The following is a 16,864-nucleotide window of genomic DNA, read 5'->3' as shown; positions in this document are numbered from 1 at the left end:
TTTCTCTTTGATTCCTTAGAAAGGTTATTTTCCATTATTGGTATAGTTAGAGTTTTGTTATATCTTATTCACAAGCTTCTAAATAAAAAAGCTTTACCTCTATCCAGGCTGTGATGCCGTTGTGCTCAGGAGCCGAGTTTCCACTTGCCGTCGTGCTGTGATTAGCGGATATTAAAATCGTTGGCGTTGAGTTATAAGCTCTTGTAAATGAAACAAACTGCAAACCAAAAGAAACATTAATACTACTATTCATTTATTGATATTATTTTTGTTTATTTATTTATACATTCCACGACTTATCATGCAGTTTTATCTCTGAGTGTAAAATTAAGTGTCTTTCTATCCTATTTTCATTCTCACCAGATCTCTTACAGAGATATATGGTGTTTTCCTATTTTTTTTTCTTTCCAAAATTCTCTTTAAGTGGTTCTTCTCGTTGTTTACGTAGGAAAAGCGGATCTTATTAAACAAGGCTCCATGACAGTGTTCTTAATATATCATGGCACGCTAAGCTTCCACTGTATCCCATGTGCCGGCGGCTAGCGTTAACATCACGTAACAGGAGTACATTATTCCCAGATATGAAAGTGAACTCTATGTAGGAACTTACGGTGAATATGTGTACTCTGCCATAGGAAATTAGAATCCAAGCTCTTTTTCAGGTGTCATATAGGACTCCATTCGTAAATGTCGTAACACGACACTTAATTTTGCAGAGTGTCTTACGCAGTCCTCCATATACTTGCATGGTTTGACATTAGATCGTAAGCCCGCATATACCGCCAAAGGGTTCCATGCAAACTACCCCATAGAAGTCCTTTGGGAAATTGGTCGCGGAAACTTGTTCTAACTTTAAACACCGTAGCTTTCTAGATCTAGTCAAGTTTTCCTTACCTGACAGTAAGCGTTGTTGTTTTCGTCCGTTGGTGGGTTTGTGTTTGGAAAAATGATCACCCCGTGCTCGTTAAACAGCGGTTTGTGGAGTTTGGCGAACGCGAACCAGTTCTGTCAAGAGAAATAACAGTCTTAAATGGAACAACTAAATACCAGCCAATAAATGTGAGAAGCCACTGCCAAATCCGCGAGACGTGTTATTGAAAGTGAGTGTATTATTTAGTCAGTGACGCAGGCATACTCGGAAGCCAAGTTAATTTAGAGAAGGTCTTGCCAGGAAAAGTGTTTTATCAATTAAGTATGCTTTTTTACTTCAGCTAGATAACGTGGTAAAGAAGGCTCTTTTTGAAAACCGAACTGTACAGATTTTCGGTTGAATCTCGAAGTCATGATCAATCCTTTCACAAAGTACTCAGAAACGCGTAAGACAATGCTGAATATCACAACTTTTCCAAAACTAAAGAACCTAAATTTCCAGCAAAATAATGATATATTTCTTAGAGCTTCTTGTTTCATTAAAAAAAAATTGATAGCACGGTGTAGCATTCGTGCAAATTTCACCTTGCCTAACAAATTGCTCAAACGACAATAACTTCAACCAACCAGGGGATTAAACATTTATGGCAGTAGCTTTGTACAAAACACCTATAGTTAAGAACATACCACGGTAATATCCTCATGCTTTCCATCAAAATTCTGCATTTCTCTAAGGCATGCTTTAAGAGAATTCTTTGTAGTATCTTCGAGCCAAATGAGAGCGGCATCATACTCATTCCCTGTCCTTAAATGTTCTAACGTCACAAGAACCACAGGCGCTTCAGTAAACTTGTCCTAAAAAATTCCAAGAAAAGAAGTAGTTGAAAATCGGAAAATAAGTTGGTTAGCAAGTATTTTTAAATGTTTTGGACTGTTTCCTGAGATTCCTGGCAGAATGAACATCCAACGAATATATCTATATTATATATTTCAATTCCAAACTACTTGTTTAGTTGTTCTACGTACAGAGAACGAAACTGTGGCATGATTCGGCTGAGATAATTGCTGATTGTATATCAGAGTTACCTTGAGTTTAGTTTTGGCATTTTTAATGTTGTTTTCTTAAGTCCCACCTTGGGAAAAGTTACATCTGCACAATTTGTCCCAGACCACCACTTTTGCAGCTGAATCTTTCCGGTCAAGCCCTCTGGTGGAGCTCCTTGGTACGCGATCCAGTCGACAGAGGCAAATGGGTTGAAATTCTCCTGCTTTCGCCCAGTTTGCATAACGCATATAGTGAAATTTTTGGGACTGATATTTTCAGTCCAGGAAGTCACTGCGTCGTGGACTGTTACGGAATCGTTAAGTTTCATGTGATTAACGGTGAGTTGAACATGAACCTGTTTGTCCGGATAGAAGCGGTATGACGGAAAAGCGACTGTTTTGCAGTTGGAATCGGACCATTCTGGAACATGGAGAAGTTCTATGCGGCCTCGAACAATTGGAAAACCTGGCAAACAACGAAGCGTGTATAACGTTAGTTGGTCAAACTGATAAACCACTCCTTGGTTGGGACAGTTGTGTTGATTAAAATGGCATTTGTCTTTTCACTAATAGTTTCGTATTAACCCCTCTCCAGTTTGGCAGCTTCTACATCCCCGATTAACTTGTGGTCTGGCACATGGGATCTTGTTTTTTTAGTTATTACGCATCTGCTTTTGTTGTTAGCTGTCATTTGAATATTCTACAGATAGCCGAGTGAGTTCTTTGCAGAATACAAGTCTTCCGCGTCACCATAGAAGACTGTACAACTTTGTAATAAGGTCTTCTGTTGAGGTTTTATGGAAGGTATGATTATATAGTATCTCTCTTACCTTCACAACTGCCTGGATGGTAAACAAGGTTATTTTCCAGTCCTCTACAGTAACTTAACTCATGCCAGCATTTGTTGTCGTATGTTGTTCCATTCGCAGTGCACACTGGATCCTGATAGGAGGGACATTGTTCAAAACACTCACAGCGGGCGTCATGCGCACTGTAGGTCTTGCACACTCCAAATCGTGGACAATGCACATTAAGGCAGGGATTGAGATCTGCGACAAAAACAAAAAACAAAAAAAAAAAAACCAAAAACAAATATAAAAAGAGAAATATTTTCTTTAATGTCCTCCTTGTGTGTAAAATGAGACATTTCTTGAATGTCTTGCTTCTTGGCATTGTAAGTAAAGATTATTACAGTCAATCCAGGTCACGCGTGAACAGTAATTCCAAGAATGAAATGAACATTCGAATTTCTCTTTGTAATGTCCGACGTGTGAATGAAATGTTGGACATCTCTCTGGAAATCGTTCCGAAAAAGACGCATTAACTGAAAAAAAGATTCAAAATACTTGGGAAACAATTGTTATTCTTGAAATATTCAATTTTGCAATGTAAAGAAAAATTCATAGCTTTATACTGTCAATAAGCTAGGGAAATTTATACGGGAACTCTGAAATCTCGTTGACGATTTTGAAAACTGACATGTAAATTTCAAAACTCCGTTCAAATTTCAAAAATATCGTTCACGCGTGACCTGGGTTGACTGTAACTTTGGTAAATATGTAATTAATGAATAGAAATAAATAAATTAATTAAAAAGTTAATTAAAACGCAAAAAATATCTAAATATAATAAATGAAAAAAAAACCTCCAATGACAGAAAAGCTGACTGTTAAAGGGTCGTGACCACTTCCTGATCCCTGTAAGTCTTTAACGCAAATCTTCATACCCTTAAGGCCAACTTTCTGCAAAAAATAATACTATATTGATAACACATACTCCGCTCTTCATGTTTAGGTAAAAAGCCAGATTTTTATAATAAATAGCTTTAAAAATATTTTGAATTTTTTTTCAACGTCCTTCCAGGCTCCAATCCCACAAAAGGAATGTTTAACGTGTCTAGTTCAGTCGTTCAACCCCATTTGGAACAAAGCGCGCTCTGATTCTTTTCTCATGGTTCTCTTCCAACAGGGAGAATTGTTTCACTTGTCTAGTTCAGTCGTTCAACCTCATTTAGAACAAAGTGCGTTTTGAATCTTTTCTAAGGGTCCCTTCCCACAGGAAGATTGTTTCACTTGTCTAGTTCAGCAGTTCAACCCCATTTGAAACAAAGTACGTTCTGATTCTTTTCTAAGGGTCCCTTCCCACAGCAGGATTGTTTGCCTTGTCTAGTTCATCCGCTCCACCCCATTTGGAACAAAGTGCGTAATCTTTCTTTTCTCAGGTTCCCTTCCCACAGGAGGATTGTTCCACTTGTCTAGTTCAGTAGTTCAACCCCATTTGGAACAAAGCTGCATTCTGATTCTTTTCTCAGGGTTTCTTCCCAAAGGAGGATTGTTTCACTTGTCTAGTTCAGCCTTTGAGCCCAATTTCGAACAAAGTGCGTTCTGATTCTTTTCTTAGGGTCTTTCCCCCCCCCCCCCCCCCCGAGAATTTTTTCCCTTGTCTAGTTCAGCCTTTTAACCAAATGTCGAACAAAATGCGTTCTGATTCTTTTCTCAGGGTCCCTTCCCAAAGGAGGATTGCTTCAATTGTCTAGTTCAGCCTTTCAACCCAATGTGGAACAAAGTGCGTCCTCATTCTTTTCTTAGGGTCCCTTCCCAAAGGAGGATTGTTTCACTTTTCTAGTTGAGCCTTTCAACCCTATTTGAAACAACGTGGGTTCTGATTCTTTTCCCAGGGTCCCTTCCCACGGGAGGATTGTTTAACTTGTCTAGTTCAGCCGTTCAACCCCATTTAGAACAAAGTGCGTTTCAATTATTTTCGCAGTGTTGTTCTTTAGGAGCAAAATGCGTTTTGTTTCCTATCCCAGGGTCCCCTCTCAAAGGAGGATTGTTTAACTTGTCTAGTTCATCCGTTCAATCCCATTTGAAACAAAGTGCGTTCTGATCGTTTCTCAGGGTCCCTTGCCATAGGAGGATTGTTTTACTTGTCTTTTGCATCCGTTGAAACCCATTTTTCTATAGTCCCTTCTCACAGGGCAAAATCCCGTCTTATAGAGCGAAAATAGGACAGCTGTTAATTTCATACCTCCACCCAGGCCGTGATGATGTTGTTTTCTGGAGGAATGAAGCTTTTTGCTTGACGGTCATATTGGTGGTGAACGGAAACAAGGACCACTGGTGACGCATAGAACGTGGTGTTAAAAGGCACTTCCTGAAAACGGTAGATCAATGAATAAACAAACAACAAATTAGATTTATAAATCAATGCGGAAGTTCTAATTTATCTAACGGTGAAGTAACTCAAACAATCATTAGGAAAGAAAGTTTATTCAGGAACTTTTTTTAGTAACTTTTTGTTTATTTTTATATTTCTATATTTATTTATTTATTTATTTATTTATTTATTTATCTATTTATTTATATTTGTTTCATTAATGTTCATTTTTCTTTTTAAAATTTTTTTAATAATTTACTTAACAGAGCTGTACATTTTGATAGTGCTCTGTAAAGGAATATTTTAAGATAATGTTTTTTGTTTATTCTTAATTCTTGCCTGCTGGGTAGCATTAAGAGAATAGAAATATTAACCACAAGTGGTAATTTCACTTTGAGTGAGGTATATTATGATAGTATAAGAAAAAGGCAAGCTCTTATTTGCTTCATAATAAAGCGAGGTGACTGACAGCTGTCACTTACCTTGCAGAATCCATAGTTGTCGTTAGCTGAGGGTTTTCCTTTGTTAGGAAAGATTGCTTCTTCAGTGATCGTAAAATTCAGATGAGAACCATTGCCGAGGAAACCGAACCAGTCCTATCAAAATAAAAATTTCAATTATTATTGTTTGTCTTTCCATCTAAGGCAAAATTAAAACTAAAAATTATTGTCGATGTTACCGCCAAGTACAGGGTGGTTGTCAAAGAAGCGGGTTGTGTTTTGTTTCAATTCTTTATAAAACATAACTATTCTTAAAGCCACATTTGGTAACCGCGTGTAAACGAGCAACATGTTACACACGACAGGAAGGACGTAAAGGACCACTGAATCATGACACGTGATAATACCATTGGCACTAGATAAAAACATTCCATGCTCTCAAATTATAGCTCGACAGTTGGTTATAAAAGGACCGATTGAGTTCTTGCAACTCATGCAAATGAGTCTAACGTTTTTCATGGAGATTCCGTAGGAGAAAGTGTCGTCGGGTTTGATGAACAGGATACAAACAGACCATCTTTAACGCCTAGCTATAGCAGCTTTCCCTATAAAACAATTTTGTGCTGAGTTAAGTAAGCGCTCTGGATTAATTTTTTTCGAGGTTTATTTGTTCAAGCCTTTGATAATACGTTTAAACAGCGAAAGCACCATTTCCTAAAACGCCTTCGATCAGCAGTCATTTTTACGAACTTTAAACTTAGTTGAGTCACCTTTAACTTATTTTCAACGGTTAGTGGCTTACCACAATTGTATCCTGGTGTTTTCCGTCAAAAGGCAAGAATTCACGTATACAGACTTCAAATCCCCGACTTTCTAGATTTTCCAACCAAACATAGACTGCATCATTCGGTTTTGTACTGCGAGAATATTTAGCGGTGACAAACACAGTAGGTCTTCCACCAAAGCTCTGCAAAGCAGTGTTTGAACACTACGTCAGGCAAATGATGATTCAAATCATACACAGTGACTATTAGTTAAAAGATACTCAATTGTTTCTGAAAGGTAAAGTTTCTTTTAATACAAACTTCATACCCTGGAACTAAAAAGGTGGTCTCGGACCGAGGTGTGGTCTCTCGGACCAGCTAGCCAGGGAATCAAGACCATTAACAACGTTTCTTTGTTGATTTCTTTTCCCCGGAAGGATTGTTTTCATTGTCCTCCAAAAGGCTCTGGCATCTTCTTGGTGATTCTCAACTAGCTTCTTGTTATAAGTTTGTTTGTTCTTCTTGACAGAATCGTGTGTCCAATTTCGCATAGATTTATACGCAAGCCAGTCTTCGTCGCACGATGTTTTTCGCGCCTTCTTTAACAGATAGTCCCGTTGGCGAATGTGTTTCTTTATGTTGCCGGTCATCCGTGGACAATTTTCCATATCACGAACTTTTTTCTGAATGAGCGGGGCATGACGATCTGCCACCTCAATGAATTAGGTCTCAAAAACAGTCCATAACTTGTCACTCAAAAGGAATCAGTTCTGGTTCAAAGAAATTCCAACACGAGTCAGATGCTGGAGGGAATAACGGGCAACAAATACAACATAGGTGACGCCTTGCTCCACGGGAGCAACCGGGAAGAACACGATAAGAGACTAGAAGCTGCTCTTATGCGTCGTTAGAAGCCGGCGTGACACTCCGCCATGCAAAGTGCAAGTTCAGCGCTAACCCTGTCACGCTATAACCTCCAGTGCCATCAAGGATGATAATGTAAAGTTTCAAACAATCGCAGACCCACCGCCACCACAGAATTTGGCAAAAAAGGGAGTACATTTCTTGGCATGAACCAATTAAGCAAGGTCTCGTAACATCTTGCTGACAGGACGAAGAGCATCAGAGAACTGCTTTCGAAAGGGAACCAGTGGATCTGGAGAAGTGGTCTGCAGAGCGCGTTTAAGCAAAGCAAAGCCGACTTTACACAAGTCCCGGTACTAGCCTTATGTCTCCTGAACAAGGCTTAGTCGTGGTCATTCTTTAGCTCCAAGCAGACAACTCCTGGATCAAGGCCAGTATCGTTCATGTCAGAGCGATGCTACCTACCGAAACCAAATACAGACAGACTGAGACAAGGAAGTTCTAGCCCTGACAGAAGTGTGCGAGGAATCACGAGAATACATCGTGTTGAAGTCAATCGTTTTGGACACGGACGACAAACCCCTGGTACCACATGTGAGTAGTAACACTGGATCAAGTTCTGTCATAGAGCCAGCGATTCAGAATGCGACTAAAGAGATTCCACTTCAAGGAAATTAATCGTGTTCTCGGAAAGAAGATGTCAGAGGCGATGCGATCTCGAGACTCCAAGCTCAAGATGAAATGTTCCAGTCGATAAGCTATGATAAAGAACGATTGTGCTTGTCGGAAGTGTGATATCTTCACTGCCTGGCTCAGACACAATACTACAGCAAATCATGGAAGCACAAGAGGAGGATCCAGTTTGCAGCTAGAGATCAAAGTGCACCTCCACGAGGGATGACCTGACAAGCACACATTTGAACGATAATGGTCCTCAGTTTGATAATACAGAATTCTCACACTTTGCCAAAGAGTGGAGAATCAAACACACCAGAAATAATCCAAAATATCCTTAGAATAGTGGAGAAGTCGAACGCGAATTCAGAACAGGCAGTGAAGAACCTGCTCACAAAAAAAAACTGAAATGATCCCAATAAAGGATTGCTTCGGGCGTTTTTCTCGGGAAGAAAAATAAATAAATAAATAAATAAATAAATAAATAAATAAATAAATAAATAAATAAAAAGTGGGGATGGGTAGGGGTGTAGTCAAATGTAAAACAAAGCAAAATAAGATTAAACTTTGGGCCATGAGAACTCCTTCCCTCCCCCCCTCCATTTATGCTAAAAGAGACTTGTCACGTACTCCTCCAATGAAGCATGCCAAGACTAAAGTGCATGTATTTACCCGTAAGAACCTTTGACCGAGTAGACATTCATCCAACACACACGCAATACTTGGATCAATGAAACACAATTGCAGGAAATTTAGCTATGCTGGCCAAAAGTTGTGTCACAGCAATAAAATATTCAAAAGCCAAAAACATATACTGTATTTTTATTTAATAACCGTTTAACGTTCAGGTCATGCAATTTACATTGAGAACTTTAGCTTAATCCTAAGAACACTAAGAAGCTTTGAGAAAATAACAATATCATGACAAATTTGTCAATGAAGTCAAAGCAGATCATCGAAGCATAAAATTTGAGTAAAAGGTCAATCCTTGATAATCGTTTAAAAAAACACTCTTTTAATTCTAAAACGCAAATAGGGTTTATTTCTGGAGAAAATCTCTTATGGCTATTTCAATTGTTGATAAAAAGAAAAGCATTTAGCTTGGGTTAAATGCGACAATTAAATTCCTTCTGTAGGTCCATAATCTTTTCTCAAGATACATTAACTGTTTTCGTTGTTGATAATTGAACACTTCTACTGATGGTGAATGACACTACGCTCTTGAAGTTCATTCTGACCCTTGAGTATAAACGGCGCAAGGTGGTTCTAGCTTTTGAGTCTATGGATCAGACGAAGTTCTTCGTAGTTTTATTTAGGAATAGCTTAAGGGTGGTTCTATCTTTGAGTTTGTGGATAGGACGAAATCAAACTACATGACCTTTCAAATGAGAGCTACTAAACAGAAAACATTTCCGGAATATTTCGTTGTACGAAGAAATATTCAAGTGCAAGTGTCCAGTTTTCAGGTGTAGTACATGTGTGGAATTATTCAAGTGTTAGGTGTACAGTGGTGCTGCTTGTTTTGTTGAATATATCTGCCCAATTCTGTGTTGGGGCCTGTGGATAGCTTCTGGCGTACTTTAGTACGGTATTCCTGGTGCTATTCATGCTGCCCTGAAAGGTTCAGTTCTCTAAACTTTGACTCAGAAGACAAAAATTCTAAGTATGTAGAATTGAGAAGTAGTTTCCACTTGTGCTGATTTCCTGATTATTATGTTGCACTGTTTTGCACACTTTCATTCTAAATTTCCATTCCCTGAAAAGCTTCAGGAGTATAACGGTCCAAGTTGCACTTTCCTGTGATGATGGTAGTAATTTTCTGTGCGGCAGAAGATGCCTTTTACTTTTTAGTTTGTGCTGGGTAAATGCTCAGTACGTCTTTTTTGTCGCTATATCAGCGTTCTCCTATAGTTCTGTTTACTAAGCTGGATAATAATCTTACTTTCAATTTCTGAATGAAATGTTTACGTTTTGGCACTTAGAAAAAATTATTGTTTTGTATTTTTCTCGGTGCTTCTTTTTTTAATCATTGAGATCAAGTCCCTAGTTTTGGAGAGTCTGCATAAGAATTTCACCATTCAAATGATATCTATTGCCATCAAATGAGGTACTTTTCTGAGCTGAAGAGATAATCAGCATTGTTACTTAGTGCGCACTAGAATGGGAAGTCACTGAGAATGCGCACAAGAGAACTGCTGAGGAAGTTTCATTGATGGCATTGAAAAATTGGTTCTGTAAGATTCGATAGCTGTTTCGTCTTGGTTGTTGACTGATATAAAAGGGAACACGGTAATGGAATCAAAATGGCAAGACTTGACACCCAACGGAACACCCTTTTTACTTTATCTAACTGGGCAGGGCAGGCCGACTTGTTGCTTTTAAGCGTCAAACGGCAACGTGAAAATTGAAGAGTTAACATATCGTTAGCTCTAACGTCACTTCTATTGTCTAACCTGAGAAAAGGTGACTTTATCACACTTGGTTTCTGTTGTCCATATTCCACCAAAAGATACACTTCCATGTGATATCCCTGGTTTGTCTTGGAAGGCCACCCAGTTGATTGTTCCTGTGCCATTTGTGGATCCCGTTGCACGCTGACATAGCTGAAACCCTGAAGTATTTATCTCGGTTGTCCAATAGGCTGACGGTGAACGAACAATAGAGGAATCCTCATGACTCAGTGACACAAACACTCGAACCTAAAAGTTAAAAGGTAGAAAAGTACAAGAACATTAAGCAGGAGAGTAACATTTTATGAATAAACGTATATCGTTTTTTTGTATTTCACAAATTCAGGAGCGTTACCAATCAAGTAGAAATTAAACACTAATTCCCCCCTCTTTTCAAATCTCCAGACTCAAAAAAAAAAACAACAACTTTTCCCACATCTTAGAAATATAACTATAATAACGCATGAATGATTGGAGAACAATCACTCTTCTCATTTGGCGTTCTCAAGGAGCAAAGTTAAATAACAGAGGAATATGACAGGACCCAGCAGATATTCGATATGTCATCATCACCCATAGTCACCTGTCATCATTTATTGGAACCATTTTTTTTTTAATTATTATTATTATTATTATTATTATTATTATTATTATTATTATTATTATTATTATTATTATTATTATTATTATTATTACTATTATTATTATTATTATTATTATTATATTTTTTTATGGTGGGTGGGGGGTATGATGAGTTGTTTTGTTTCCTTTTAGCCACTCACTATCCCTGCCATGCTCTATTCGAAAAAGTTTTTTATGGCACTTTTTTCTTTTTTTTTTTTTTTTCTGTTTTCCTTGGATTTACGTGACTCGAAATAAAATAACTTGTAACCTTTTAAGAGCCCGAGCAACTTGATTCTACTGGAGCCTTATGGTTTGCAAATACATACAAGGAGAAGCAGACTAATAACTGGTACACAATCACAGTTCTATCGTATGCAATCTTCTTTTTGTATGCTTTCTTCACACACGAATTACGTGATGTTATCATAAGTCGCCCACATAGCAAACGAGGAACGAATTTTAGAAATATTTCATTCATTTGTTTGAGGTTCAATTGACAACTGTCACGCAGCAATGGCGGCAACTAAATTTTACCTTTTTCATACAATTCTGTCTCTCATCCGATGTTAAGACAAACTTATATTTGTCAGAATCAAGCGAAAAGTTAATCTGCGAAATAACATGCAACGCAGCATCCAAATTATAGGAAAACGAGATTTTCTGCTGCATAAAAAAACACCAAATTCCTTTCTAGTTGTTAGACACGGTATATTTCAGTAGGGGAAGTCGTTCGCATTGAATATCCCTAGGGTTAAAAAAAAATTAACTTCCCCAAGGATGTGATAAGAAGCAAGATCCCCTGGAATCACCATGGAGCTCATTATCATTCTTAGAGTTCTAAACTTACCGTTCCCGATCCACTAAATGTTTGGGGGAATACCACATTTGTGCAACGTGGCAATGTACAGTGATCAGGTACATCACAGCCGCTGTTGCAGTTCCACCCCTGAGGTGTCTCAGTTGAATTTATTCTTCCTCTTTGCATGGTGACACCTAAAGATTCAAAAGATAATCCGGCTTGAAGATATTGTGTTTAAAGAAAAGGGGGTGGGGTGCTGTTAGTGGAGTAAAGGTGCATTACGTGGAAATTTTTCTTTTTAAAAATAACAATTTAATGGAATAAATGGTGCTTCACAGATGTAAAATAAGTGAGCACCCTATAAGGAAGAATCAACTGAGACCGTTGTCTTCTAAAGTTACACAACATGAAAGTAATCAGGCACCATACTGTTTTACAATCTTTCGAGGTACGGATGTAACAATGTACCCGAAATAGATCAAAACCCTTCTGCAAGTAAGGGCTTACTCCAGCCCACCAGGAAATACCATTAATTGTTTAAGATCCACAGGTCGTAAAGTTCTTAGATCGATGAGACTGCACAAACAAGTCACGAACTTTGAGATTTTACTGTTAAAACTTTTCCATTCTCAATGTGACGATTTTGAGAATCTTAAGAAACGTTGTTTACAATTTTAAGGTATTTGATGAATAGCACAATATTCTAACCCACCCTATTCACGAAAATAAACCCAAAATAGATTAAAGAAGAAAAGACTTCGTTAGTTGACCATAAAATCCTGCAACCGTTTAGCAAAATTGCATAGTATATTCTCACCAAAATAATTTAATTCGGCGCTGTTGAAATTCATCGCTGAACCCATTTAGTGGAACGACTATTAAATTCCAAAGGGGGTGTGTACACTCTTTTGATAACAGTAAATATTCGCTATTCATTTTGTACTCGAGACGGGGAGAAGGTTTTCTGCCGAGAGATGGTTCTTGTGCTGAAATAAATACTTCAAGAAGGTAAACTGAAATGAAGACCTTAAATGCAAGTTTGGTCGATCTCTAAACAACTCTGTTTTTAACGTGTCATCGTTGTCAACTTCAATAGCTGATTTATGCTGGGATCAAGAGTTGTTGTGCTGCCAAGTACTGCAAAAACATGCTTGTCTGTGCAATTTCAATTTTAGTTGTGTCATTTGAACTAAGAGGTTAGTAACCTTTGCAAAATTGAAACCACACGAAACAAATAACGGAGCTCGGTATCAATGTTGTTTGATCTTACAAAGGCTGGAATTCTCCAGGGCAGTGTAAGGCTGTTTAACCCGGAAATGTTTCAGTACCCTTTTATAAATGGCTCGAAAAGTTTTTCTTTCATGAATACTTCTAGGAGAAGACATAAATAGTATTCAAAGAACTAAATTTCATTGCCTTTTATTTTTTTTTTGTTTCGTTTTCGAAACAATGTAAGAACATTTGGTATCTTCCTGCAGGGGGCGTGCCCTTGATTTCCATTTACTTTGTACAATTTCTACTATGCCCTCAAATTGTCAACCAAATACAGAAACTGAAGTCACAAAAGAATAATTGAAATCCATGTTTAACTGCTCCTTAAAATGAAACTTACGAAATATGAATCACGTTTTGAAAAAGCTTCGCAACTGGCTTTGAACACTTCGATGGCTTCAATAAAAGGAGAATGTACATGAATAAATATTCCTAACCATTTCATTAAACGAGTTAGGTTATAGTACTCTTCCTTACCTTTAACGGTAGAAACGAAATTCTCCAGGTATAAAAGAAACACCAATGCGAATATTTTCCAATGATTCATCTTGAAGCAATCTTAGGAAATCCAAAGGAGCAATCCTTGACTTGGACCTATACACAGATGTTTTATAACCCAAGTTTGACAACCCACGTGATTTCTCATACCTTAGCAAGGGTATATCAATTTCTCTAAAACAATGATGGCATTTGTGCAAAGAAACTAATTACGCAATAAAATCCTAGCAAAGACACCTCACCTGTGACATTTTGAGACAGCGCAAGTTTGAATACATCATCTTTATTTGGAGGGATAAATAATATGAATTTATGATCCGGATAAAAAAAAAAAACAATTTATAATTTATAGTATTGAGAAAGTTTACTTATTTTTATAATCAAAGCATTAGCCATTCTAAGGAAAATGAACTTGTAAGAAAAAGCGCAAGATAAAAGCAGGCAAAGAAGTTTTCCCGCCTTAATTTGGAAGAGCGCAAGGCATTCTGGACGATGTCTGTTTACCAAAATAGCGCTGAAACTGAAGTTGTTTAAGCGCAATTTAAATAACCACTTAATCATAACAGCTAATAGATCTGTGATTTGATAACCGAGCAGCTTAATGTGATGGAAGTAGATTATCAGAATGAATCACGTGAGATTCATTTGCCGGTCTGGACAATCACTCACTTCCGCCTGTCCCTTGGGAGTCATAAACTTCCCCCTTCCTCTCCCCTCTTTACTCAGTCCTTTCCTTTTCCTCGGTGGTTCAAGTCTCGTTGTCTCTATTTTTTCTGTTGAAAAGTATTGGTTACGGCTCCAAGTTTCTTTGTCACATACGCGTAACAACGTCAATGTTGATATTTTGCTTCTTGTGTACGCTTTCCCTTCCTCAGTCGACTTCCCTCCCTTTCTCCTCTGAGTTCCTGCCCCCTGTTCTCCGCTAAAAGTAAACATTCATGAATGTGCCCTTCGCCGTGACGTTTATTAAATTTAGTCTCATGAAAGTTCTTTTAATGTACAATAGAAAAAGTCAACTCGCTAAATGGCCAGCACTTATCACGATTCCAATAAGTTATGCCTACGTGGACATATTTTCGTTTTCGTTACGTTTCTTTTAAATGACTAAACATTCCTGAAAGTTCACATTACTATCCCACTTCAAAGAAAATTTCCCTACAAAAACTGTTAATCAGCTGCAGAGGCCCTTAAAACAGAAATGAAGTGACAGATATTTCCTTTTGATAAGTTTAGCTTCACCAAAACATTTAAGTTCCTGTGCATTCTAAGAAAATCTGTCTGACTTTGTTCGGGGTCAGAAGGAGGGAGGAAAGAAAAGATAGCTTGACAACGGTGCCTTTATTGTGAGTGACAGTGGATGGCAGTACACTTCATTTCGTTATTTTAATAATTAGGCATGTGCTAAACCTTTGTTCTAGAGGAGAACGGTATTTTACTATATTATATTGTTTGTTTATTTTGTATCAATTAAGGGCAATAGATTAATTGACACGAGTATTGTTGTTGTACTGAAAGTTATTCTTGTCACCGTAAAGTAAAATCAAAGTTACAATCATCGACAAATTTTCTTGGGAAGGTTACTCAACACGGCAACGAAAAGTGGGTCTCAATTTATGACATCGCCTTTGTTTGTCGATCGTCTCCCCTTCGATTCCCCCCATAACATTAGCAAGCCAAAACTTTCACAAGCTACTTTAGTTTTTTTTTCAGTACTTGAACACAGAGGTCAACCAAAATAAAAACAGTGCCGCACGAAACGAAACAAGAACTTTCGTTGTCAATGTTATTGTATCTCCAACGGTATTATTTTATTATCGAAATTAAGCTGTCATTCTCTTAAGAACTTGTCTAAGTAGGAAATATTCTCTTCGCACGGAAGGGTTTCTTGAAAATAATAGAATACTTTTTTTAATACCTTAACGTGTTGAAAATTGTCTCCTAGACATTTCTCAACCTACGATTAAATAGTTTTCGTATCTATCCGAAAGAGCAGAGCTGTTGATTTATCAGCTTGTTTGTAGTCTGTTGTCAAGGTTTCTTTTCATGTGACACGAAAAGGCAGATGTGTTGACCTTCCTTGCGGATGGTCATTATTGAATGGGTGCAAAATCGTTGCGGAATTTGTTGTTGCTTCACTGAACTCCAGTTACTTTCAGTTGACCCTCAGTGGTTTGCTGAAAGAAAGACAGTCTACTGAAACCGGAAAAGCGGTCTGGAGATGTAAAATAAAGCATTTTTTTCCCTGAAACACAAATCGGAAAACATTTCCGCCACGGTCTGATTAGCTAGGGGAGGGATGGGGGAGAAGGGTGGAGTCAATTTGGTACTCTCGTTTTCAAATGCTCCTTATCTACTTTTTGTTGACATCCCTGCAATCTGTTGCCAGGTTCTAGCTTCAATCCCTGTTCTCCTGTTTAGTGTCAGCACATACCTAATTGAGGCTGGTCTTAATATTTTGCTTTTTAACGTACCTGGACCTAGTTTCTTTGTTGACAGCCTGTCTTAAATCCTTATCTCAAATTTCAAGGCACTGAAGGACTTACACGAGTTATGAGTAATTTACGTGTAAGCGAAAACATTTTCGTTCCCGTATCCTGGGAGTTCACATAAGTACCGGACTCGCTTCATGATACAGAAAATATTCACTGGGTAATGCTGAAAAAAAAAAAAAAGGAATTATTTTTAAATCTTATTTCAAATCTATCAGTGTTATTTATGTCTACTTTCAATTGTAACGGGGGAACGGTGCAGTTACCGTTTGACAGGACTGTTAAGCAATGCTATTTAGTTAACATCTTTGTACCATTAGAGATTTAGAGTCGCGTTTACCGCAAACGGCAAACGTGAAAATTCACTTTTAAGCTCCACATTGAAACAAGGGAGAGGAAGAAAGTCAAATCGAGGTAGAACTTTGGAATCTTCCCAAGATTATTTTAATCGACATGTTAATCGACCGTTTTGTCAACTGTCACTTTCACTATCCAAGCGAATTACAAAATAAGCCTCTCGCCATTGGCTATTTAAGTAACTGAATTATGGCTACGTCGTTCATAACAATTTTCACAAGTTAGAGCGCTGCCATCACGTATTGCATTAGCAAGTTAGAACTTGCACAAGCTACTTTAGTTTTTTTTTTTCTTCAGTACTTGAACTCAGAGGTCAACCAAAATAAAAACAGTGCCGCACGAAACGAAACAAGAACTTTCTTTGTCAATGTTATTGTATCTCCAACGGTGTTATTTTATTATCGAAATTAAGCTGTCATTCTCTTAAGAACTTGTCTAAGTAGAAAATATTGTCTTTGCACGGAAGGATTCTTGAAATTAATAGAATACTTCTTCAATACCTTAACATGTTGAAAATTGTCTCTTAGACATTTTTCAAGTTACGATTATAGAGATTTCATAT

The 16,864-nt window shown here is 37.7% G+C and overlaps 2 protein-coding genes and 1 long non-coding RNA gene across 6 annotated transcripts in view; 1 reads left to right on the top strand and 2 right to left on the bottom strand.

Annotated features, from left to right (window-relative positions):
• Window positions 1-13,529, bottom strand: part of LOC146485608 (uncharacterized) — a 127,818-nt gene extending 114,289 nt beyond the window's left edge. For 2 of the 3 annotated variants that reach the window (XR_014863384.1, XM_085103413.1), the window contains exons 1-12: window positions 13,436-13,529; window positions 11,735-11,880; window positions 10,267-10,512; window positions 6,313-6,477; window positions 5,553-5,666; window positions 4,942-5,067; window positions 3,560-3,656; window positions 2,745-2,963; window positions 2,004-2,380; window positions 1,558-1,725; window positions 895-1,005; window positions 98-217 (exon numbers count right to left, since the gene is read on the bottom strand). Coding sequence is in view for 2 of the 3 variants with exons in the window: in XM_085103413.1 (XP_084959539.1) it covers window positions 98-217; window positions 895-1,005; window positions 1,558-1,725; window positions 2,004-2,380; window positions 2,745-2,963; window positions 3,560-3,656; window positions 4,942-5,067; window positions 5,553-5,666; window positions 6,313-6,477; window positions 10,267-10,512; window positions 11,735-11,880; window positions 13,436-13,505 (1,959 nt within the window). In the remaining variant the exon portion in view is untranslated. The remainder of the gene's footprint in view (window positions 1-97; window positions 218-894; window positions 1,006-1,557; window positions 1,726-2,003; window positions 2,381-2,744; window positions 2,964-3,559; window positions 3,657-4,941; window positions 5,068-5,552; window positions 5,667-6,312; window positions 6,478-10,266; window positions 10,513-11,734; window positions 11,881-13,435) is intronic. The other variant, XM_085103412.1, reaches the window with a different exon arrangement.
• Window positions 1-16,864, bottom strand: part of LOC146485606 (uncharacterized) — a 203,764-nt gene that overhangs the window by 114,289 nt on the left and 72,611 nt on the right. The window lies entirely within an intron of this gene.
• The window catches only part of LOC146485607 (uncharacterized), a 141,844-nt gene that overhangs the window by 113,974 nt on the left and 11,006 nt on the right, over window positions 1-16,864 (top strand). The gene's annotated exons all lie outside the window — the stretch shown is intronic.

This window comes from Pavona decussata, unplaced genomic scaffold (genome assembly GCF_977016875.1).
Source record: "Pavona decussata unplaced genomic scaffold, jaPavDecu1.1 SCAFFOLD_26, whole genome shotgun sequence".
Lineage (NCBI taxonomy): Eukaryota > Metazoa > Cnidaria > Anthozoa > Scleractinia > Agariciidae > Pavona > Pavona decussata.
Note: the sequence above shows the minus strand (reverse complement) of the source record. Positions and strands in the feature narration are given on the sequence as shown.